This window comes from Schistocerca piceifrons, chromosome 2 (assembly GCF_021461385.2).
Source record: "Schistocerca piceifrons isolate TAMUIC-IGC-003096 chromosome 2, iqSchPice1.1, whole genome shotgun sequence".
Classification (NCBI taxonomy): Eukaryota; Metazoa; Arthropoda; class Insecta; order Orthoptera; family Acrididae; genus Schistocerca; species Schistocerca piceifrons.
In genome coordinates, this window is record NC_060139.1 from 675,052,553 (window position 1) to 675,079,347 (window position 26,795).

Sequence of the window (26,795 nt, forward strand, 5' to 3'; positions counted from 1 at the left end):
CTTCCAACATGTCCTAAGTCTTTCATGTTTCTATCATTCATCATGAATATGGGGTTGAGCCACAGTGTAAAAACAGTGAATGATTATGCCTGTGTGAGCCCTGTGAGTTTAATAGTTATTTGGTAATTCATTTTGTCTGAAAGCTCAACTGGTGATTATCATGTACAAACTTTGTGGCCAATCAGCAAATGTCCAATGAATATTGTTTATTTTTCGTGATTAGGCATAAGAGACCTGCTCTTGCACAAGGTGACAAGGGTAGAGCCTTTGAAGGTCTCAGTACCTTAATGAGTAGTGATTTATTCTAAAATGGAACTAATCTCCATAAGTTAATTATAACCAATGGAGAACACTACTGCTCAATTCCTGCTTTATTCTGTAATCTGTCCTCATTTAAATTATTATATTCCATTCTAGATTTGTTCTTTCCTCTTTCTTTGTGGACAGTTAAACAGGGCATGGTGAGGTGCTACTAAAGGAAATATCAGCTGTATTATACAGGCATGACATAAAGACAATAATGGGCCGCAATCCATCTTCAACTTTGTATGATATCAGCTGACAGCAAGAGGAGCAGTCTCATAACGGAAGCTCACCTCTATTGTAGCTCATTAGCCTTTTATAATTCTGACCTTTGGCACCAGCAAAACAAAAGGAAATGCAAAGTGGACATTTTTTCCTAAAAGCTTGAAACAGTATTCAATTGGTAACTGGTCATTTAAGGCCATAAAAACTAAAATGGTAATATAGGTTGATTTGATAAAATCTTTCTTTTTTCATATCTACTTACATTAAATTGAAGATATATCTTGATGCAAATGTTGTAATAGTACGTGCATTTCCCAGGAAAGTGAAGATCAGGCTAGAACCCTGGTCTGACAGTTTAAATGTTACAGACAATGGTCCCAGGAGTAATATTTAATTTGGAAACATCAAAAGGCTGTACCTATCCTTTTCTCTAATCTATTCTCCTAATCTCCTACCCTTTTCTCCAATAAGGCACCACTATTCGAGAAGATTTTCATGGAACTCAGACAATATGAGGGTCACTTAACAGATTGACCCTCTTATTCAGGCTGTTTAACAGCTCACAGTCTTAGCTGGGAATACTTACATTGTCTTGTTTCCTGTGCCTTTGCTCAGATTATCTTTCATTTTAGATATGTTTGGCTCCACTGATGGGTCACTGATAATGCAGTTTTATTCTTCACAGTGACCATCTATCCCAGAGGTGAGTAAAAGATATTTGTCCATTTTTTCAATGGGTCTAAGACTTATTTCAACCTTCATTATGAGATTAATTTTTGTAATTAATTATTCCTCTCTGTTATAAAAAGACTCATGTTCCTTCCAGTACTCATTTGACAAAATAATGCAAGAAGTAATTTTATTTATATTTTGTACACAGATATATATCTACATCATAACAAAACACCTCAAAACCTCTTTAAATGCAAGTTCAACAGATTTTTACATAATTATATTACTTTTGTGTTACATACATATTGGCTGGAGTCCACCAATTTTGACTCAGATTTTCATATTGTCTGTGTAGAAATAGTGTCTCAAAGCAATTTGTCATATCTAAGTCATTCACTATGTTTATAACACAGGACATAAACAACAACAGCAACAACAAACTACTACTACTACTACTACTACTACTGCACTGTGTAACAAAATTTTTTGAAATCACAGAGGCACGGCAAAGCTATTCTCATTGTACTTACATTTTATAGTGCATATTAGCATCAGTGTAATTAGTGATCCAGATGGCTTCATCTTCTTTAAGGAGTCTCTGAAACATACAGGACTGTTTTATTATTAATACTTCCCGTGAAATTTACAGTGGTACTGTTACTCACTTAAATCAAAATAATCTCTTATTTTAATGTATAGAGTAATTGAGGCTATCAGTTGACCAAGAGTGAACAACTGCAATGTTCACTTTCCAAATAGAACCATTTGAAAAATAATTTTACTTGATCTCATTTACAAGGTTCTGAGTTTTATTTTTACTTGTTTATTGTTTGGACAAGGACCAGTTTTAAGGCCCAAGCAATACAACTAGCTGCTTGGGGCACCCCCCTGGAATGCATTCCAACACTTTTTGCACAATAAACCAGTTATTCTGGGCAACCTATGTATGAGGCATTACCAATTAACACTTCTTTACCTCCAACTCCAGACCTATGTGGAGATGTAGAAGTAGAAAAAGAAAAAAAGACACACACACACACACACACACACACACACACACACACACACACACACACACACACAGCTGGCCGCAGAATCTTACAATTGCAAGACCTCATTCACTTTGTGTTCCTTGCAGGAGTGTCAACAAGCACAAAACAAAATGGCAGCGTTTGATTATGTTAGCAGGTCAGGCACAAAGCAGAACATCAACACTTTGTGTGAACTGGGTAGCTAGCATCAGCAGGAGCTTAGTGAGGCAACATGGCAGAAGTATCAAGTCGCCTCCTTACATGAAGTAAGAAGCCGCATCGCTAACACAAGAAGGCGTCCTGAATATTTTTACGGACCAGTCTGGTGGTGAAAATAGATGCATTAAGCAAATCGGGCATGATATGAATCGCTGATACATTCATATTAGGAAAGCCTATGCGGTCATGACAAGTGATGTTGGGTCAACACCAGCCGATATTTCACACTATAAATACTCCATAAATACTCCGCATTTGAGTTCAGAAGGGAGATGGTCAGAAGGATCAATGACGTACAGGATGTGTCCACTCAATTTTCTGACATGATATTGAGCTGGGTGTAAGTCTATTTTAGATTCCCTGCTCGTGCTCAACACCACCAACAGCCACTGGAGAGATGTCTTCCTCTCTGTAAGCACCATTCATGAGTTTGGCACTGCTGACAGCTTCCAACGCAGATGGGAAAATGAGGAGGTGTTCCGTGTTGACTTGGGCCAGGACACCAGTGTTCCTGACGCTTCAGTGGAGCCATGGGGCCTACCTGCACAGCAAGCCAGGGTCGGCACACTTCCCAACCAAACGGCAACCATCTTCACGGTTCAGAGAGCATAAATGAGCCACAGCTGCAGGAGGGGATCGAGGACCTGGTAGGCTGGCATGTGTAAGCCACATATACATGCCCCACCTCCTTCAAGTGCGGAGGGTGGAGACGCAACATCGTCTTCCTGAGTAGCTGCTGTGCAGTCTCGGCACACCCACACAAGCAGCGACAGAAGACCACCATAGCCTTGCTAAAGGAAAGATGTATTTGCAGAAATAAATGGTTAAAAGTCACTCTTCTTTTTGTGCCCACTGGCATACACATTTTACAACTACCTCCTCTTCCCTGAGGAACCAGCAAGTGGAAAAGTGGCAAACTGGACGAGTGCCTCCTGACACATCATCCATCTGCCACGCCTCCCAATAGTCGCCACCTGCCAGATCCTCAGGGAAGAGGAGGTGGTTGTAACCTGTGTTCACCGGTGGGCACAGTAAAAGAAGAGTGACTTAACTATTTATTTCTGCAAATACACCTCTCCTTTACCGAAGACAATGCTGAGTCTCCACCCTCCACACTCTAAGAAGGTGGGGCATGCATATGTGGCTTACACATGCCAACCTACCAGGTCCTCAATCACCTCCTGTAACTGTGGCTCATCTCTGCTCTCCGAACCGTAAGGCAGTTGCCGTTTTGTTGGGAAGTGCGCCGACCCTGGCCTGCCATGCAGGTAGGCCCTGTGGCTCCACTGAAGTGTCAGGTATGCTGGTGTCCTGGCCCAAGTCAACATGGAAGACCCCCAGGCCTTCCCATCTGTGTTGGAAGCTGTCAGCAGTGCCAAACTCTTGACTGGGGCTTACGGAGAGGAAGACATCTCTCCGGTGGCTGTCGGTGGTGTCGAGCACAAGCAGGAAATCTACAACAGACTTACACCCAGAGTCAATACCATGTTACAGAATCAAATGCACACATCCTGTACATCATCGATCCTTCTGACTGTCTCCCTTCTGAACTCAAATGCTGGAGTATTTATAGTGTGAAATATCGGCTGGCGTTGAACCAACGTCACTTGTAATGACCACATAGGCTTTCCTAATATGAATGTATCAGCAATTCATATCATGCCCTATTTGCTTAACGCATTTGTTATACCAACAGCCTGGTCCGGCTTTTTACTTCATGTAAGCAGGTGATGTGATACTTCTCAGTCGTATTGCTTTACTAAGCTCCTGCTAATGCTAGCTATCCAGTTTGTGCAAAGCACTGATGTCCTGCTTTCTGCCTGATCTGCTAATACGATGAAATGCTGCCATTTCATTTTGAACTTGACACTCCCACAAGGAACTCAAAGGGAACAAGGTCTCGCAATTATGAAATACTGCAGCCAGCTGCCTGATATAGAGTTGGTACCTAACAGCAGATTTGATTCCACAGTTACAAATTGTACAAGTCAGGAAATGGCCAACATCACTGTGAACTAAGTGGCCAATGTTCAATCTTTTCTCAAGGTAGGGTTCTGGTCAACCAGTTTGTCAAGTTACAAAGACAGATATGCCAGAATGAAAAGATAAATGAAGAGTGGATGAATAGGTATAATTTCAATCTGTATGCAATCTATATATTTTATCAATCCCACTTATAAAAAATACAATCTTTATACAATATATTCACTTTATAACTTTCTTGATACAACCAGTATTCCAATTTACAACGAGTGAAGCTTTGACATTTGGAATTACACAGTATTTTCTTATTTCTGAATTTTCAGCAATTTGTGGTGCATTTAATAGAGCAATTGCTTGATTATATCCTTGGCAACTTGCTAGTGACTGAGAGATTGCAGGGCACACTCACTTCTGATTTGGTGTAGGGAATATGATCTAGGGCGATTTGACTTCATACATTCTGATGAAATGGTGGGCAGCAGTTTATGGTCTTGTTTGCATGCTCTAGGGAAAGAAATACGGTAAGCTTTACCTGCGTTCAAAGAAACAAGGTGCAGACTTAAACGACTGCAGTAAAAGCACAGCGTTGGTGGGGCGACAAAGCACTTTTTTCTGGAGAACAGTGAGACAGGCCGTGCCGTTGTTGCATTGTGCAGAAACACATTAAGCTTTGGCGCCAGACGTCCAGGTATATTGCCTAGCACCGAAAAGTCGCTGACAGCGCATTGTAGGCCTTGTTAGCGAGCAAGCTGCCAAAAGAAATGTAAACGTTCTGCAAATGTCCATGGGACAGGAAAACTGGCACCCAGATGTGCAGACTCTGTTTCAAAACATCTTTTGTCAATGCGAGTTTGTGGCCGTTCTTTGCAAACTTTGAAATGGACGCAACAGGGGAAATAACAAGCTGTTTATGGAGGGCTGTACTTCCACGCTGTATTGTGTTAGCAAAAGACATGGCAAACTTGTGGGAAAGAGGCCACGAAACTGAATTTTTTCCGTTTTCTGCCAATTAACTTTAAAGTCTCTGATCGGTTGAATCAGTTTGAAGTGCAAAGACCAGTCTCCGAGCTTAGAATGCCGGGCTCCAGCTCATGATTGGCTTGTGCAAAATTGGGGGAGGTCAAAAAAGAGAAATGTGCTTTTGAAACCGAGCTGAGGAGGAAACACTGAGAAAAGGAGATTAGCACTCTGGCACAAATCTCTTGTTCTGGCACTTCGCTAGTAAAGAATTGCAGGTCTCTACCTAAACAGTGAGACTTGTGTCCTTTGTTAGAGCGCAACTTAGGGCCTGTGCCAGTCACCTTCTGAACCGCCAGAAGTACTGCTTATATCATCATGGTCACAACAAGTAACGCGTGGAGGTACTTATTTGTCTTGAGTCAGCCGTCTAAACATTTGACGTATTCCGACACACATAGTCGTGGCATGGAGTCAAATTGGTTTGGCAGACCAGCAAACGGGTCCACCTGCACACTGGAATCCATCGGAGTTTCAGAGGCTCTTAGGGAAGTACCTGCGTTCTGAATTAACCAAATGCGAGACCGCGTACTTGCATTTTTCGGGAACGCGCATTTAATAACAGATTGCCACTGTCCATGACTTCAGTCGCCGAACACATCGCACTGTGCTGCCTTGACCAGTAGGATGGTAAAGTATTCACTGCTGCAATGTAGGGCTATAATATCTATTACTCAGCACCCTGTTCTTTCGAACCATATTTTTCCTTTTTTTTTGTATGGTAGAATATAGATGTTTGGTGGTGGCGTAGTTTGATGCCATAACCTGGATTCACGTGTATGAAGTGAGATAGAGTGAGTAGTGTTCTGGTTAGTGCCATGTGTCGATCCCCAGCAGAGCACTTTGTCCGCCATAGATCCCATTTTAGTAAGGCTTTTGTTAAATAAATATTTCTTGTATGATGTTTCTTTAATAATTTTGTTGTCTTCTCTTGTTTAAGATCAATAAATCGATTGTGAATTAGTCTCCAACTTCTCCCCGAGTTCTGATTAACAGTCCTTCACATTTTTATGGCAGTCTAGATCAGAAACGTAAGGAGTAGCTTTTTCATTTGGTGTCCACTGCGTGGACCTTTTACTACATTAACAGTAATCTTCTTTCAATTTTGAAGTCAATATGGTTCACAATGATTTTTCTTCTTTGGCCACAGATTCCATGCAGAACAAGGGATCAAGAATTATATTCTTAAGTAGTAAAAGGAATCATACAGATAACAGAACTGTAACAAATACAGCTACATGCCTCCCTTTTGTTTTTTTTTTGTTTAGTAACCCACTTGTGTCCCTTTACACATTCAAGAGAAAAAGACGTATACTGATGCTACCATGAGAACATTGCTGCCACGTCTGCTTGCAACTTACACTACCTGACCATAGAGAAGCACAATCACCTTGTTCGCTGCCTCCATCACGCAGGCACAAAGACTGTTGCCAACCCATCACTACAGCAGTGTTCTATTGGTCTGTAAGTGCTATTGTTACATGCTAATACACTGTTCTGATTTTACTTGTCCAGCACTTCTGTGAAATGCTCAGTTTTTTCATAAGATAGTAATACAAAGTATTAAGATTGATAGAAATTACATACCATGGTTATCTATCTAACATCATCATTATCATTCTGTGATGTGCATGTGATCATACTTACATCTTGTTTGACAGCATGGAAATGCTGTCTTTGTTGCTAGACATACAAGCTAGTCTTGGTCTACTTTAAACCACCCATTAGAGATGCCACAGAACTTAAGTCAGCAATGTGATAAACAACAGCAAAAGTTTAATTATTCAGCTGTCTCTTGCTTGAAAACACATTCTAATATGATGTTGCATTCATTATCGTTCATGTGGTTTTACATTAAAATCATATTTGCCTGCTCACAAAAGAAATATCTCACCACGGTTAAGGAACATTTATTAGATAACTCACTCCTGCTGCCGCCGCCGCCGCCGCTACCACAACTATACATGTGAAGCAATTAATGCAGACAGCCCTTAAATGTACACAAACATCAAATGTAAACCTATACCCAAGGCAACACATCACTGAAGATACAGTGCATCCCCAGAGTCTCTCCACAGTGGTGTGCTCTGCTTGTCTCACCTTGTGGGATGTGTAAGGTTGGCAGCACATTCATAACTTTGTATAAGGTAGGGGCTGAGATTCACTACTGGTGGCTGCAGTTATGATGGGAGATGGGATTCAACATTTTTATTATTACAATTAAAACAATGAAATTAATTAATTATATTAATGACAGCTAAATACACTTTACTCACCAGTATCACAGTAGGTGCTGAAAAGGTTTTCCTCTTTCTTGAAGGCATAGTTCAACATGTTTACATTTATTTACAGAGACCTTCACCTATATTTCAGATGTAATTGAATGCAGATAATCAATTTTCACTGTCTTCAGTTCATCTATTGTCTTTGGGTTATTTTGATGAACAAATGTTGTAGCCATACCCCAAAGGAAACAGTCAAGCAGATACAGATCCAGAGAGTGCAAGTGCCAGAGACCTACCTTAATTACTCAGTATTCAAAGATTTCTCCTAAAAGTCATAGGGATTGGTGTGCTGTATGAGTGGTAGCTTTGTCTTGTTGGAAAAGTGAATGACTGATATTTTCATTCAGCAGGACAATAAATGGATAAATTGTCTGGGAACAATAGACATCGGAAGTAACAGTGGTATTAGAAAAGATTGGCCCTATAATTTACATTTACATTATGGCAACCCACACTCCAATTTTCTCTGTGCGCAATGGCATTTCTCTTGAGGCATGTGGATTTTCTGATGAGCAAATTTGTGAATTTTGGGAATTAACACCAATTCCTTGTCAGTTAAATTGCTGAAACCAATCACAAAACACTATTCCACTATTCATTTCACATGATCCACACAATTTAATTGTTGCACAGCAGTAATTTTATACAGAGCTGTGATAGTGGTCTTATGTGCTGTTGAAGGAGACACTTTAGCCTCTTGCGATAATCTCCCACTGATCTTTTTGGACTTTGCAACATCTTGTCCAAAATGTCAAATATTCTGTCCTGCTGAAATTATGGGCCTACTAGTTTGTGTGTCTCATGACCTGAACCTTTTGTCTGGAATTTTCTAATTAAATCATGTACAGCATCACAATGTGGACACCTCAAAGCAGCAAAACACAATCTAAATTGCCACTTCACAGGCCCCATAAAGTTTCCTCCTGCACAGAAGACCTCTTCCACTACAAATGCCCTCTCTGCTACAGTAAACATTCTCACTACATTCAGCTTACACAAGAACTAGACAATAACACAACTAACAGCTGCAATTCACATGCAACACTACTATCTCAACTCTACCACTGCAAGTCCTGCGGGTCCAAAAAACACCCACATGTGACTCTTGCATGTGCTGCCAACCTTATACACCCCACAAGGTGACACACACGGGGCTCACCACTGTGGAGAGATTTTGCAGACGCATGGTACAACGAGTGCTTCGGCCTGTTGATTTGCATCAATCCAATCACAAGAGGAATTTTAAGTATTGATTGCAAGCTTCAATTGCTGAATGTTGCTGTGCTCTGAATGTATTGACTAAAAACTTTCATTATAACTCTAAAATGGAAAATTTTGATTATATGTTTATATGGCTATGCCCATTTTGTCTTGTTTTAGTGTGAGCAATACACCCACAAAGTTTTAAAAATATTTCTGGGAAACTATAACTTTTAACTTATTTCTTGTTTCTAAACTTTTGAGGAGTGCTAGCAAATGACACTTTATGACTATGTATTTTTACTGATGACAATAGAGAGTATTGCAATTGTATTTTGTATTTTTATGTTTCAGATTTATAATGTTTACTTTCAACATAACATTATTATTACAACATAACATTATTATTACACGAATAATAACACCCTCTCCAATTTTTTTTATTTTTATTTTTATTTCCTAAGTAGTTGTTTATTTTTTTGGATACTTGCCGAATCTTATAATTTAAAAAACGTTATGAGAATACGATTTACAATCATTAAGTCTCGAAAAAGTATGGCAAAAAATATTTAAATTTAAAAAGTTGTATTTCGTATAGCCTAATGATTCATGTGTACACTTTAAGTACCATAGTAATCTACCAACAATAAACATTCAGTCGTTAATTAACATCATTTGGCATATAAAACATTTTGTATGTCTCATACAAAATTCAGTTCTTGGGGCATGACATTTTTTAGTTCAATGAGTATGTTGTACAGAATGGGCAGTGAGGTCATCAGTCCCTTATTCAAGGAACAGTCCATCTGGAATTAGTGAACTGATTACATTGTGATAGTATGCAGGAGTGCTAAAATCAAGGCCATAAAAGCAACAGTAATGTCAGAAATGAGAAATAGTTGCACAAGATATAAAATATAGTGGTCAGCCAGAGAGCAGATGAGGTCCCCTAGTACTCATCTGCAGTAAAGGCATCCCCCCCCCCGCCACATCTAGCCCATCGACCTGGCACAGGTAAAGGACTGACAGAATAAATAATTCTTTCAAACTGGGTGGAGAGGTAGACCACAATAGTTAACATTAGGAGGTTTAAAATGTGATGAATGCATGTGGGACTGACAATAGCAAAAACAGGTGAGAAAAATAACCAGGTCAGCAGGAGGGTGGGTACAATCTAGTGTCCCTCGTGTTCAGCATGCAGTGAATGGTGTCCCCTCACAACTAATCCTTTATTGCAAGAGTGCTTATAATGAGAAGAGAACACACTGTTCTTTCATCACTGACTAGTTTTATGCTAAAGAATTCTTAGGATCTTGTGTTATGCTATATGAAGAAGCACTCCTAAAAAGTAAAACAGGGTGCAGCAGAAAAAAGTGCTAACCACATCTGAAGTTGATTAAAAAAACAGAGTAAAAGAGCGATGTTGGGGTGGCAGGGAGTTTGGCCAAGCGTAACCACTGGTCCGGCAGAAGTACTAGCCCACTGATGGCAATAAAAAAGTGTGTTCACACTCAGCATGGAGCCCTGATGGTGATTGTTCTCTTGATCATATGTAGAGCTGAGTGATGTGCCAACTCTTACCTGAAATTAACAGGAGATAAAAAAAGACAAAAATTGTTGAGGAGCCTCAAAATATCCAGTCATGGAGGGTAAGTAAACTGTGATGGTGGCACAGTGCCATATTCATTATGTAGGTGAAAAAGATTTCTATGAGATGGAATTTAGAAAAAGCCTATCAGGTTGCTATTTCCAAAATAACCAGATGGTCAGGTACGGGTCATCTTCCCTGCAAACTACACCTATAGGAGAGCAAACGGCCCCATGATTGGAGAAGCCAGCATAATCATCAGACTACTATTCTTTCAACCAGTTTGCAGAGCACGTTGGTGAGGCTAATCAGTCACCAGCTGTTGATGGATGTTAGATTTTGTCTGGTTTAAGGATTCATATGACGACACTATCTCTCCACCGTAAAGAGAAAATATCTGTTAGCTGAATTTGGTTGAAGACCCAGAGCAGAAGGAGTAAGTCACATTCACATGTTTAATCCTATATTTATAAACTGAATCGGGGCCTGAGGCCATATCATAAGATGAATCAAGAGCCTGAAGCAGGTACTAGTCAGTGAAAGGTTCATTATATAATTCAGGATTATAGGGGTAAATCATCATGATGGGGGAGGGGGGAGCAGAATGTCTTCAACTAGTCTGTTTTGAAGTTTAAAAGCAGTCAAGTAAGAAGCTATTACCAAGGAGGTTGCTGGGTGCTCAGCATGAACCAACACATTGGTAGAATTACCACCACGAATGAGGAGACCCAGAACAGTTTTATATCTTTGGTAGCCTTGTGGATAACATACACTACTGGCCATTAAAATTTCTACAGCAAGAAGAAATGCAGGTGATAAATGGGTATTCATTGGACAAATATATTATACTAGAACTGACATGTGATTACATTTTCACTCAATTTGGGTGCACAGATCCTGAGAAATCAGTACTCAGAACAACCACCTCTGGCCGTAATAATGGCCTTGATACGCCTGGGCATTGAGTCAAACAGAGCTTGGATGGCACGTACAGGTACAGCTGCCCATGCAGCTTCAACATGATACGACAGTTCATCAAGAGTAGTGACTGGAGTATTGTGATGAGCCAGTTGCACGGCCACCATTGACCAGACGTTCTCAATTGGTGAGAGATCTGGAGAATGTGCTTGCCAGGTCAACAGTCTAACATTTTCTGTATCCAGAAAGGCTCGTACAGGACCTGTAACATGCGGTTGTGCATTATCCTGCTGAAATGTAGGGTTTCGCTTGGATCGAATGAAGGGTAGAGCCACGGGTCGCCAAACACAGATGCAGCCATCATGATGCTGTAAACAGAACCTGGATTCATCCCAAAAAATAATGTTTTGCCTTTCGTGCACCCAGGTTCGTCATTGAGTACACCATCGCAGGCACTCCTGTCAGTGATGCAGCGTCGAGGGTAACCGCAGCCATTGTCTCCGAGCTGATAGTCCATGCTGCTGCAGACATCGTTGAACTGTTCGTGCAGATGGTTGTTGTCTTGCAAACGTCCCCATCTGTTGACCCAGGGATCGAGACATGGCTGCATCACCTGTTACAGCCATGCGGATAAGATGCCTGTCATCTCGACTGCTAGTGATACGAGGCCATTGGGATCCAGCACAGTGTTCCGTATTACCCTCTTGAACCTACTGACTCCATATTCTGCTAACAGTCATTGTATCTTGACCAACACGAGCAGCAATGTCGCGATACGATAAACTGCAATCGTGATAGGCTACAATCCAACCTTTATCAAAGTCGGAAACATGATGGTGTGCATTTCTCCTCCTGACATGAGGCATCACAACAACATTTCACCAGGCAACGCCGGTCAACTGCTGTTTGTGTATGAGAAATCGGTTCGAAACTTTCCTCATGTCAGCACGTTGTAGGTGTCGCCACCAGCGCCAACCTTGTGTGAATGCTCTGAAAAGCTAATCATTTGCATATCACAGCATCTTCTTCCTGTCGGTTACATTTCGCATCTGTAGCACGTCATCTTTGTGGTGTAGCAATTTTAATGACCAGTAGTGTATTAGTCCACACTGAGATAAAGAGGTCGGGTAGTGAGCTTCTGCATAGAGTCACTTATAAATTATGAACACAGCCTCCAAAGGACATCACCTGAGGTGTTTCAGGACCCTTCAAGGGTGCTGAATAGCTATTGCCATGTCTTTGGTCCACAATGGTGCTGGCCGAATATGAAGGAAGCCCATGAAAAGGAGTTAGTTGTTCAAGTAGTGTGGGCAGGTGACCTGATAACTTCATCGATACAATCTGAAAGAGGCAACAAATATTATGGCAGAGATGTAAAACTGCCAGTTGACCCTTTGGAGAGCACATCTAGGCAATTGGACCATCAGGACAATGTGGAATCACTGGATAGTAATTACTGTTGCCAAGATCACTGTACAGTGACCATTGTAGTGGAGCCATATGATTAAGGGAAGACATTGTAGGATCAACAGCACTAAAGTAGACATGGGTACTGTCACTGATAATATACAGATCAACGTCACAAAAAGGTTGGCCAATCAAAAGGGTCCTACCAGATGGAGAGGTACTCTTCCACAGATAATAGTATGCATTGAAATACCAAAGTAGGAGAAAAGTGGTGGGGAGAAGAGTTGTCAGATTAAAGTAACTATGTCTAGGTAGATGTTGGAAATGGTAATAAGTGGGTTCCTTTGCGTTTGCATTGCTGTTGCTTACAGTGTAGTGGGGAGGGGAATCCATTCACTGATGGCATCTGCACAAACCAATGTACAGACAACTTCAGATGCTAACTCAAGATAGTATTGTTCTGACAGAAAACACAGTAACTTCAAAGGGTTGGAGAATGGTCATCAGTGAAATGCATTTCTCATAAGGGCATCCTGGTAAGGCATGAATGGGACAGGAGGATAGATTACACCTCAGGATCATTGTGTGCCATTGGTGAGGTAGGACAATACAGTGAATGTAGGTTCTGAGTCTGATGGCACGGGGAATATGACACTTCCAGTGTCCCCAGAGTAGCCTTCTGCTAAGATTTCTTCATTTTCTCGTTACCTGCTCTAGGTGGCTGGGACACTTTCAAGCACTTAATCGCTATGAGAGCAGGGACTGAAAAGGAGTGAGCAGTCTCGAAATCTTTCAGCCACTGGCTGGTGTGTTTGCTGGTCTGTAGATTTCCAGAGAGAGTATTCCTTAAAGGGAGCCCTCTTACCAATGGACACCAGAGGAATATGCTGCTTCTTTGGCTTAATGTGGGGAGTCGAGATCCTTTAAGGTAGTGCTGCAGGAACCACAAAAACTGGGGGACCCTGTCCCCACATGGGTTAATTTACTTACATGCTTACCAGCATTTGCTGTTGAAGGAATGGAAAGAGTGAGCCCTCAAGGTGCTGACAATGACCTGGGAACAGTAGTGGCAAAATCTGATACAACTGCTGAGATGGGAGAGAAGTGATCTTACTCTTTCCAAGCATCAAAATATGAGAGGTGATGAGGTACTAAGTTCCTGGATTTTATTTTTCTTAATTAAGGTTGCATGCTTTGAAGATTGGTGGTGGGGTGGGGAGTATGTGATCATCTCCTTATTTGATACAGGATTGGGGTTATCCACAAGGTGAGCATCCATGAGGTAGCTGAGAAACCGGGTTGTTTGCACAATATGAAGACACATGAACAAAGCTTTTGCATTTAAAACACCACATTAAGGTGGAAATATGTCTTCAAATCACAACAGTAGCTAATTATTTTAACTTTCTCAGGAAGCAAATCTCTCTCAAACGTGAGGATGAATCATTCACTGACAACCTTGTTGTCTGCTGGCTTTGATGTACACAATTATGAAGTGGATCCTTCGCTTCTCCAAGTTTTTGTGTAATTTCTCATCCATCTGCAGCATTAAATCCTGGTGAAAAATTAAACCCTGTACCCTGTTCAGGCTCTTATGGTGTGTTATGTTAACAGGTATGTAGGTCACCAACTTTCTTGCAAGAAAGTAACAATTGGGACTGGGTAGGATTGCTGTTTTGATTAAGAAAGAATCACTTAAAATTGTACCGAGGGAAGAGAATTCTCCAAACATATTTTTGGTATTATATATAAAAGACTTAAGCTTAGTGGATAGAAACGACCCTCCATCAGTCCAGGTGCAAACCATGAACTGTGGTGCATACATTCTGTATTTGCTTTCCAACAATGACCTGGCCAAGGAAGTAAAGTACTTGGGGGGGGGGGGGGGTCAAAACGATAAGCACTAAAGCTTTCAGGTCTGTATGAAGATACTGCCAGAGCCTTATAGCCACTGGCTGATAATTTAGGTCTTTTCACTAAGCAAGATATGCACCATGATGCTGCCTACTCTGGTCCGGCGCTCTCACAATGGGCACCGCAAGCCACAGCAATGGTCACCTGGCTTGATGGCTATTATCTGAAGTTCTATTCCCCCCAAAACTACAGGCACCTGCTCCTCAGCGTGCACGTGCAACAGTTCAGGCATCAATAGTGCAATCCCTTCATAGTCAAGGGGCTTCCACCACATGGACTGACCACCACACTAGGCATTGGGTGACCGTCCCCACATGGAATGCACTTCAGTAAAAATTATGAATAAATTGGAGGGAAAATCTGGATGTCAGTCCAAATATGAGTTAACTGAAAACTGTTTGGAAAACAACATTTGAGGAAAAAAGATGGAAGAGCCATAATCAATGTCCTAGAGACTAACCAGATTGTCAGTAATAAATTTGTCCTAATGATCAAGTCTGAGAGAAGATATAGTCAAAGAGTGTGTTGGGATCCTTGTTATTCATGTTGTATACTAATGACCTTGTAGAAAATATTACACTTTTTGCAGATGAGGTAGTTACCTGTAGTGAAGTACTGTCTGAAGGAAGCTGCTTATATCTTCAATCAAATCTTGATACGATTTCAAAGTGGAGAAAAGCTTGAAAACTTGCTTTAACTGCTTAGAAATGTAAAACATACACTTCACAAAACAAAATAATGTAGTATCCTATGACTAAAATGTCAGTGAGTCACAGCTGGAATTTGCCAATGCCTACAAATACCTGGGCATCATATTTTGTAGGGATATGAAATGGAATGATCACACAGGGTGAGTCTGGGGTAAGGCAGATGTAGAATACTGGAAAATTTTACTCAGTCTACAAAGGAGATTGCTTAAAAATCACTCGTGTGACCCATTCTGGAACATTGCTCTAGTGTGTGGAACCTGCACCAAACAGAACAGTCTTTACTGCTAGTTCACTCATGTTGGCAACATTCATAAACCAAATACAATTGACATAAAATGTTCTGACGTCTTACTGTAATCAAGCTACATACAGCAGGTGAGCACTCAACAGGCTTTAAAACAAACAAAAATTGAAGTAATCAGTCACAATGATAATAGATTATGTTAACTTAACTGACATGAAGTATCAGTGTATCCATCATCCACCACATGAATCATTAAGATTAATCAATTAGCTGTAATTAATTGATTGCCCATCCATAATGTGAACCCAGCGCACTGCTGCCACGTAAACCATGGTCTGTCTGACTGTAGTCATTTCTTCATGATATTGTTGTTGTTGTTGTTGTTGTGGTCTTCAGTCCTGAGACTGGTTTGATGCAGCTCTCCATGCTACTCTATCCTGTACAAGACACTTCATCTCCCAGTACCTACCGCAACCTACATCCTTCTGAATCTGCTTAGCGTATTCATCTCTTGGTCTCCCTCTACGATTTTTACCCTCCACACTGCCCTCCAATACTAAAGTGGTGATCCCTTGATGCCTCAGAACATGTCCTACCAACCAATCCCTTATTCTAGTCAAGTTGTGCCACAAACTTCTCTTCTCCCCAATCCTATTCAATACTTCCTCATTAGGTATGCAATCTACCCATTTAATCTTCAGCATTCTTCTGTAGCACCACATTTCGAAAGCTTCTATTCTCTTCTTGTCCAAACTATTTATTGTCCATGTTTCACTTCCATACATGGCTACACTCCATACAAATACTTTCAGAAATGACTTCCTGACACTTAAATCTATACTTGATGTTAACAAATTTCTCTTCTTCAGAAACTCTTTCCTTGCCATTGCCAGTCTACATTTTATATCCTCTCTACTTTGACCATCATCAGTTATTTTTCTCCCCAAATAGCAAAACTCCTTTACTACTTTAAGTGTCTCATTTCCTAATCTAATTCCCTCAGCATCACCCGACTTAATTTGACTACATTCCATTATCCTCGTTTTGCTTTTGTTGATGTTCATCTTATACCCTCCTTTCAAGACACCGTCCATTCCGTTCAACTGGTCTTCCAAGTCCTTTGCTGTCTCTGACAGAATTACAATGTCATCGGCGAACCTCAAAGTTTTTATTTCTTCTCCATGGATTTTAATACCTACTCCAAATTTTTCTTTTGTTTGCTTGCTCAATATACAGATTGAATAACATCAGGGATAGGCTACAGCCCTGTCTCACTCCCTTCCCAACCACTGCTTCCCTTTCATGCCCCTCACTTCTTATAACTGCCACCTGGTTTCTGTACAAATTGTAACTAGCCTTTCGCTCCCTGTATTTTACCCCTGCCACCTTCAGAATTTGAAATAGAGTATTCCAGTCAACATTGTCAAAAGCCTTCTCTAAGTCTACAAATGCTATGCTAGAAACGTAGGTTTGCCCTTCCTTAATCTAGTTTCTAAGATGAGTCGTAGTGTAAGTATTGCCTCACGTGTTCCAATATTTCTACAAAACCCAAACTGATCTTCCCCGAGGTCGGCTTCTACTAGTTTTTCCATTCTTCTGTAAAGAATTCGCGTTAGTATTTTGCAGCTGTGACTTATTAAACTGATAGTTCGGTAATTTTCACATCTGTCAACACCTGCTTTCTTTGGGATTGGAATTATTATATTCTTTTTGAAGTCTGAGGGTATTTCGCCTGTTTCATACATCTTGCTCACCAGATGGTAGAGTTTTGTCAGGACTGGCTCTCCCAAGGCCATCAGTAGTTTCAATGGAATGTTATCTACTTCAGGGGCCTTGTTTCGACTCAGGTCTTTCAGTGCTCTGTCAGACTCTTCACGCAGTATCGTATCTCCCATTTCATCTTCATCTACATCCTCTTCCATTTCCACAATATTGTCCTCAAGTACATCGCCCTTGTACAGACCCTCTGCATACTCCTTCCATCTTTCTGCTTTACCTTCTTTGCTTAGAACTTCGTTTCCATCTGAGCTCTTGATATTCATACAAGTCGTTCTCTTATCTCCAAAGCTCTCTTTAATTTTCCTATACGTAGTATCTATCTTACCCCTAGTGAGATAAGCCTCTACATCCTCACATTTGTCCTCTAGCCATCCCTGCTTAGCCATTTTGCACTTCCTGTCGATCTCATTTTTAGACGTTTGTATCCCTTTTTGCCTGCTTCATTTACTGCATTTTTATATTTTCTCCTTTCATCAATTAAATTCAATATATCTTCTGTTACCCAAGGATTTCTACAAGCCCTCGTCTTTTTATCAACTTGATCTTCTGCTGGCTTCACTACTTCATCCTTCAAACGTACCCATTCTTCTTCTACTGTATTCCTTTCCCCCATTCCTGTCAATTGTTCCCTTATGCTCTCCCTGAAACTCTGTACAACCTCTGGTTCTTTCAGTTTATCCAGGTCCCATCTCCTTAAATTCCCACCTTTTTGCAGTTTCTTCAGTTTTAATCTACAGGTCATAACCAATAGATTGTGGTTAGAGTCCACATCTGCCCCTAGAAATGTATTACAATTTAAAACCTGGTTACTAAATCTCTGTCTTACCATTAGATAATCTATCTGAAACCTGTCAGTATCTCCAGGCTTCTTCCATGTATACAGCCTTCTTTTATGATTCTTGAACCAAGTGTTAGCTATGGTTACCTGGCCAAAATGGCTCTGTAGAAATGTCACTGTGACAACAGTGTGAGTTTACAGTCACAAGCAGAGGGCCGTTAGTGCATCATTCTCCCTCAGTGTTAATGTGAGTGATGCCTTGGTGACCATGGCAAGTGACTGAAAGGTCAGCAGAATTATACGATTGTTGGTGTGTCTTCTTTTGGACATATCTAGAAGAAGAGACACCAGCAGAATCTGCAGCTGTGAAAAGGAAATGAAAGAGAAGGGCAGGAACTAATGACAACTGCTGCAATGGGCCTTTGTGCAGAATCAGCAGCAAATAGAGTGAAAATATGCACCATACCAAGACTCAAACCCGGGATCTCCTGCTCACTAGGCAGTTGCATTAACCACTGCACCATCCAGTACAATGTTTATTGCAAATGCGTGGCCTGTCTTGGCACACTGCCCGGTCCACTCACATTCCCACCTAGCACCACCTATCTGCAGTCCCCATCCACATCCTCCAAGCTCACTAATTTTAGACTTCCAAAGGAGGTCAAACAAAATGTGCATCTGCACTGAAGGTTGTGGATTTATTGGCCATCGAGGCAAATCAGTTATATGAATGTGTGGTGTCTGTTTTTCTGGACACCTTCAGAGCAGATGCACATATCATTCGACCTCCAATGGGAATCTAAAATTAGCAAGCATGAACGGGGATTGAGGATAGGTGGCACTATGTGGGAATGTGAGTCAGGTGGGATGTATGCCAAAATTTTCCGCACATTTGCAACAAACACTGTCCAGATGCCACATTGGTTAATGCAACTGCGTAGTAAGCAGGAGATCCTGTGTTCGAATCACGGTCTGCCACACATTTTCACACATCACCACTGAGTCCACACAAAGTACTGATGCAGCTGTCATCAGTAGTTCCTTTTCTTTCCTGTCTTTTATACTCCAACAACCTTCAACTAGCAGAATTGTCTAAGCTAGGCATCCCAACCGAAGGTGAAGCACGGTTTCTCAAAATTTCTAAATGGAGATGCTATCAATAGCTTTACAATAAATACAGTGCTTTACGGAGTTCGTTACCCACAATTTATAAAAGTAGCATACATAAATGAGAAATTAGAAATGCATCTAGTGTCTGCTGTTAAATATCTAATCGTACTATCGCCCAGGAGTAAACAGTTTAACCTAGCGGTCGTCAAACTCCTTTACTCAAGAGCCAATCATGACATTGCGGGCGGCACCTCCGGCCGCATTGTATCGACCTCATTATTAATTGGTAGCCTGCTTAAATTAGTATGTTATGAGACCCCGGTAGTCTAGCTATACTAGCGACGCGATAAGTTTGGTCGCCGCCCCCGACCACAGATTGTTACAAGTCGAAATCATACTGAACATTTCGTGTCGACTGTTCTCAGTTTCAGGTTTCTGCCTCCCTCAGCGATCCCAAGGTTGTTACTAATTCCCTAACGAAGTGTTTGTGAGAACGGACAATTAATTGATTAACAACAGTATCGGTAATTTTATTTTTAAATGCATGATGCAGTATGAAACACGATCGCAAATGTTTACTAATTGTCTTGAAGGTCAGTTTTCTTCTACTCATTACGTTGTATTAAAACAGCCTTGATGTAATTTCATATTCCTTGCTACACATTGAAGATGATCGTGTTTATAATCCGCATTCATGAATCCATGTTACGTACTTTTAAAACTTACGCCATAGCAGCTGATCGGTACAAGGCACAAACACGCCCATTGGTTGTAACTACTAGAAGATAATCCATAAAACATTTCCCCTCTCACCACCTGTAACCCTGCAGTGGGCGTGCTACATGACAGTTCTGCTCCAGAGGTAAGCGACCAACTTTACTTCTCTCGGCCGAATTCTCCAACGTTAAGCACATCATAAAACATTGCTTTGAGTATTTATGTTTGTTGTTGAGCAGGAAAACTACATTCTTAAGAAGCTGTTTACGTCAGGGGACGCTTTTTGATTCGGCTGTTAGTTTCTAAATGCATATCATTACAACGTATAGCTGAGAACCATTGGCTGCACAAAAAATTTTATCAGGGACCGCAGTTTCACCATCATTGGTTTAATCCGAGTAATCCGACACAACAATAATGCGCGTTTCCTGTGTAAATCATTGTTTAGGTGGAAGTCCGATTGTGTGTCAATAATTGGTTAATTAAATAAAAAAGAAACAGTGAACAATAGTGAATAAACAAATTGTCAAAACAGCGCGAAACAACGACACTAACTGAGAGTGGGCTGGCTTGTGAAAATTCAGAAGTCACACTCCTCTCAATTTTCTCTCTGTATGCCAATATCAAAAATTTGTATGCGAAATCCAAGTAATAAATTTCGTCAGGAGTACAGTGCCATTACCAAATTTTTTCTTGATTTTCCCATTCATTTCAAAATGCCTAAAATCTAATACATTCTATCTGGTTGTACAAAACGTTTACTCACATTTAAAAAAATAATCGTATAGATAAAATTGCTGAAAAAACATTGTGCGATCTGCAGGCTTTTCACGTTTGCCGGAGAACGCATGACAGATTAGAGTAAATTAGGGTTTCCCAAATTGTGAGCTCTCCGCAAGAAACTATTAATAATGTGGCGGTTTTTTACGACATTCTGACGACGCCAATTATTTTTTAAAAGATTATCATGATGTCTGTGTTAGTAACCCTCAGCTTCCCAAGTCCTCCTCTGCCACAGTGTCCCAAGTGCGGCCTGATACCGCTAAATTTAAATAGCAATAAAAAATGTATTCAGCAATTTCAGTGAAACAGCTCAGTTTATATGAAAGGTTACCTTAATAGCACACAACAAGTATATCCACATCAATTTTAAAGTTAATTTTTACCAAAAATACTTTTAAACGAAAAACTGCACGAAATGAACACATGACAATGTTAATGCTATGAAAACTCATACCTCGCACTCGAAATTTTACATTTTTCTATTTTTATTGTTTATTATAGATGTAATAATAAAACACACAAAATATCCCATGAAACATTCAAAAACCATGAATATTACACTAGTATTTTTCAGCTTTTAGTTTCCTTCTCAAAGGTTGTCTTGCACTCGCTGTTAATTTTTGTAGAGAAAACAAGTTAGACTGGCGTCTTGCAACAATTACAAATATAAGGCGTCTTTCTATTCTTTTTTGAGTCACAGGTGGAGAATGTTTTGCGTTTTTCCGATCTTTCTACAACGACTTTTACTCTTTGTTCTGCTAACCCAAAACACAGCGAATGGTTGTCCGAAGTTCACAGGCTATGTGGTAGTGGTAGTCGTTAGCTCGCTTTTTATCTGTGGTGTCGCCAAAGAGTGTCTAAGCTTCTTCAAAAAGTTGAAGTGGCTCACCTGAGTATCGTCTTTGTATGAATTATGACGGGCATACTCATTCATCCCATTTTTGTTCAACACGCGGAAAAATAATGATACTGGCCATCGTTGGAAGAGGCTTCGATGGCTAGCGATATTTATTTCTACTAAACACATTTGTAGCAGAACCTTCAGCTAAAGATTCAGTCTACATTCCGTCTTCACCACTTTGATCACCTGTTTCTTTCAATGAATTAAGAGGTGGCAAAACAAATTCGTCTTCACTTTCATATTGTTCCTAATCTGAATTATGTTCACTTTCAATTTCGTTGTCACTGTCTAATCCAACACCACTGCCTAAACTGTCCTCAAGCCATTTTAAAACAGTATCCGAAACAAAGTCTTTGCTACTGAATCCATAAGGCGAAGTCCCTGGTGCGGTCTCAGACCGCTAGCGCGGAAGAAGGTCAACGTCACATTCAAGTGACTACTGACAAAGGAAGCGACGGCAGCTTCAGGCAAGGACGAGAAGTCTGTAATCTCCTACTCCATTCCTAGGCATCAGCAATGGTGGAACAACAAACGCTAACGGTCTGCGAGACCGCACCTGTGTCGTTAAGGGTTAGTTGTGATTTAAAACTGAAGCAATCACGGAATAAAATGAGTTTCTCATTTTTTTAAAAAATTTCATGCTCCAAAAGAAACAAGGTGTTGCATCAAAGTATCACGTTTTCTCAGTGTGCTCTGGTAGAGGAAAACTTTGGAAAAACCTGGGTTAGGTTGCTGGGATGAGGGGAATGTTAAAGAATGTGAAATACTGCTTTAGGTTATCACAGTGTTTTTTGAATATGTTCATTTTAGCCTGGGGCAGAAAGAAATCCACTTTCGTAGCACAAAATCAGTAAAGACGTATGGGCATTGTTGATCGGCGGCCACAGGTGGCTGGTGCCTTAGCGAGCGGATTCTTCTCTATTATGGTGTTGAAGAGGCAAAACTTGACAATGGTAACGAACAGAAAACGTCATCGCCCTACAGCTGACTTGCCCGAGTATACCAGTTTGGTAGATCCGACCCATGTATACACTGAGAAAATGGCCTCAAATGCGTCGTGTACGTGTTTAGACTAAAGTACTCATAACATGCAAGACACTCCTGTAAACACCATTTATTTACTGACAAACTGTATTCTTTTTGTAAATTAAGATGATCACATCATTAAATACAGGAGCGTGACCTTACGTGGAAAAAAGTGAAGAAAGCAACGAGATCGTTTCCTTTATGATGTTAACATCCCGTGATCTTCTTTAGATGGTTTTTGCAAACAATGAAAAACATAAATCTGTTGGGCATGGAAGCAGCCCGGGATCTACGATACTTCCGAACCAGAGCCATAACTTTATAGTGGCGACCCTTCCCCACCCACCTCGAGTGTTTGAGGTAGATCGTCAAAAATATAAAAAAATTATTTTTCAAAAAATTTTCATATTGTAGTCCACATTTTTTAAGAGTTTTATGTGTAAAACATATGTTCGAGGAAATTTAAGTCATGATATTTGGTCTTAAGCGTGCCTAAGCGCAGTGCCACCTCCTCTTCACACAGCATTCTTCTATCGCACGCACTGTATTTCGCTCTGTGGAATTCAAGCGTGTAATTTTGTAATGAAAGCCGTCAAACCTATATTCAGGACAGAGGAAATTAAAATGGCCTGTGGTGCCTCACCTGCTCTCAATCCGTCAGTTTGAACTTCTATCCCTCTTAAACTCTCAATTAATACTGAACGGGATTGTTTGTAACCGGGAGGGTAAGAACTATCCAGATCATTTGCACTATTTATTGCCTATTAGCTACTTACTTTATCTTTTCTGTAACAAAATTAAATATAGGAAACATCAAATCAGTGAAGACAAGAGACAAACAAGACAGTACACATTTCTTCAATCCATAGGCCTCAGCATTTTTTTTCTTCCTCCCTCTCTACTCTTGCTACAACTTTCCTTTCTGTGAAAGGATCTATTACCTCATCAAAGTTCGTCGAACGTTTTGGTACATGAAACATCACAATGTCGTTGTCTAATACTGAATAAGCTGTTAATACGGATAGTACCCAAAACTGGCGTGGTTTCTCGATTTGATTACGTCTATTTTGTCACGGTTTGCTAGATAAAACGAAATAGCCCTTTCTAATATTGCAGAAATTGTAACAATTAAGTGAGACTGTTCTGGCACAAACTGTCATTTTTATCTACCTCATTTACACAAATAACACGACAGAATATTATTCACGAAGTACCAATATCAAATGCCTAGTAGATGTACTACAAGCAAAATATATTATACTAGGAAATAGTTTCATATCTAATTCATACACTCCGGTTTCCAAGCATGATATCGAAAGTAGTAGTACGAAATTTTTATATAATTTAGAATCGTCATATTCATTCATATAATTTGTGTGGTGTCACTGTTTCTCCTCATTCCTGGTTCTAACCAACAATCTTGTCATCGCTAATTCTGTAACTGTTCCTGCCATTATCAAAATTTATTCTCCGGTTAACTTCACTGACCCTTCCAGGATCACCAGTTTTGTTATCCCGCTTTTATTCTCCGTTTAGGGTTTATTACGTGTTCGCACACCACATTTTTCGCACTTTTCCCAGAATAGAACTTAAGAGTCAGCTAATTGGGGACTGTACAACTGGCCCTTAGTAGCAGCGTAGCTATCTGGCGAAAATTTTCTGTCAAAATTTCAGTTTCTTGGATACACCGAGAAGATAATATATAATCTTTCTTACCTGTTATTCCTTTTAGTTGTTTATTTCCACTCTGGTAGTCCGAATCTATGAATTTCGCTAATGATGATAACAACGCTGATCATTCGCATACCCCGTCAACCACATTAACAAACAGCGATTGGCATCCAACCGTTAGGGCTTATTCGGTTCCGGTCGTTTAGCTCTGTCCCCTTTTTTCTGCGGGAAAATTGATTATTTCTAGATGCGTACCCTGGCACAGACATCACATACCCTGTGCAAACCAACAGGGATGAGTTTCAAAATCGTGCGAATAATCGATAGACGAACATGCGCTGAATACTAGGCGCTTTGTGAAAAAAGTTTTTTTTTTTTCTCTCTTCAAGAATATGAAATTGGCGTCCCCTGACATTGCCGCCCGGGGCAGATACCTTGGTTGCTCCCCACCCCCGATCTGGGCCTGCATGGAAGCGTACCCTGCTCATTACTTTCACCATTACGCCACTTCATGAGGTTCTTGGTAAATCAATTGGCAGGTATTGTGTAGGGCTACATAATCCCGGAACAAGTAAACAACTAGCCGCTAGTACACCACCGCCTCGTGTTGAAATGTCAGTGTTATATTAAAACCTTTTAACTTTTTCTCCTCCTCTAATCTGGTATTTATGGTTCTCACAAAACTTAGAACGGACTAGTGTCATTCGTTTTGTCTTTTCAGTGATAGAAATGAGACAGCGAATGACCCGCTAGAGACATTACGCACGGATAGCAATGTAAATTTTTCACAGTACTATAAAACAACAAACATGATGACACGGATACCACCGACTTGTGGTCATCAGCTGAAAATTAACGCTGTTCTGCGTATAAACTGGCACGTTTTGGTGAGTTTGGGGAACTTCAGAAGGTGAACGTGAGTTTAAACGCTTGTCAGCAGTCTACTTCTTCCAAGAGAACACGCGAGACACGTCTAATCTTCGTGCTGACTCATGTCACTGCTACTGATGGTCGTTTAAGAGTCTCTCGGTAGTTTTGTCTGCGCTGTACAACGCTTCGTGGAGGTTTGCTAAACAGTGACTAACTTTCTGGAAAAGAAACCTTCACATGTGACTAAACTGGTAAAGAGCGACACTATATCAGATCGTAATTCGATGCTAAATCTTTTCGGACGAGTTAGCCTACATATTTTTGTAAATGCTCATTGCCCAACGCTGTTTCTCGAGTCTTCTTTTAAAAAACATCAGAGTATCTCGCAGACGAAGAAATTTTTTCTTATGGAATTCGATGCAGCTTTGACAGTCTCTACGACGTATAATGTAGGAAAGACTGCTGATGGCACAGGCACTTTTTGAAATCAGGAGGCTACAGCATTTTACAACCATAAAAGGTTGGCAGCAAGTCTAACAAGCTAAGTGATGATTACAGAGTTGGTAGAACGAGATGCCCATTCGCAAAGTTTTTCATTTTATAAAACATGCTTGGTCTAAATTAATATGTTCCTCACAAAGAGCGCTCAGGCAATTTAAGTTACATGACAAGAATCTGAAGAATCTATACACATTATATGAATGGATATTATGTATGTATGCATGTATGTATGTTGCATAACTCGTCCTAAAACACTGGACCGATTTCAACCAAATTTGGTACACATATCACTTACTGTCTGGAGATATCTGTGGTGATAAGAATCACGTAGCTACTAAAGCGGGGGATGGTGGCGAAAACAGAGGCTGGCCCATTACATACGAATACCTATACTTCAGCGATCCAGTATTTGGGAACGAGAGCACTTAGAGACTTACAACAAACTTTACACACAATTTTTTATCTTCACGAAACACTTTCTCCCTGAAGATCCGCCACAAAATGACGAGGAAAGAAGTTACATTTCCGCTGTTCGTGTAGTATAACTGCCGCATGAAGCATGACGTTTTAATTTATTACTTCTTTACTACGAACTGTATTCGCGACACATTTTGCAGACAGTTTTTACGTATAACAGTGAATGTATCGGAAAAAAATTATATCAATGTACGACTCTTAGTTCAGGAGATATGACGTCATAAATACTGAGATGCGAGGAAAACTGTCGCATCATGCAAGACGTTTAACTTTATTACTTCGTTGCTGCTAACTCTATTCGCAGCACAATTCGCAGGAAATATCGACATATGTTTCTGAAAGTACGTACAAAGACATATCACTGTACGACACATGGTTTAGGATCACGACGTCAAACGCTGAGATGCGTGAAAAACTGCAGCATCGTGTATTACGTTTTAATTTACTGCTTCTTTACTATTCTATT

General features: G+C 40.4%; 1 protein-coding gene across 1 annotated transcript in view; it reads right to left on the reverse strand.

The window, feature by feature from the left end:
• The window catches only part of LOC124776795 (pancreatic triacylglycerol lipase-like), a 161,505-nt gene that overhangs the window by 105,656 nt on the left and 29,054 nt on the right, over window positions 1-26,795 (reverse strand). Inside the window, exon 2 of the mRNA XM_047251935.1 lies at window positions 1,731-1,798. Within this exon, the coding sequence (XP_047107891.1) occupies window positions 1,731-1,782 (52 nt within the window). The 5' untranslated portion in view covers window positions 1,783-1,798. The remainder of the gene's footprint in view (window positions 1-1,730; window positions 1,799-26,795) is intronic.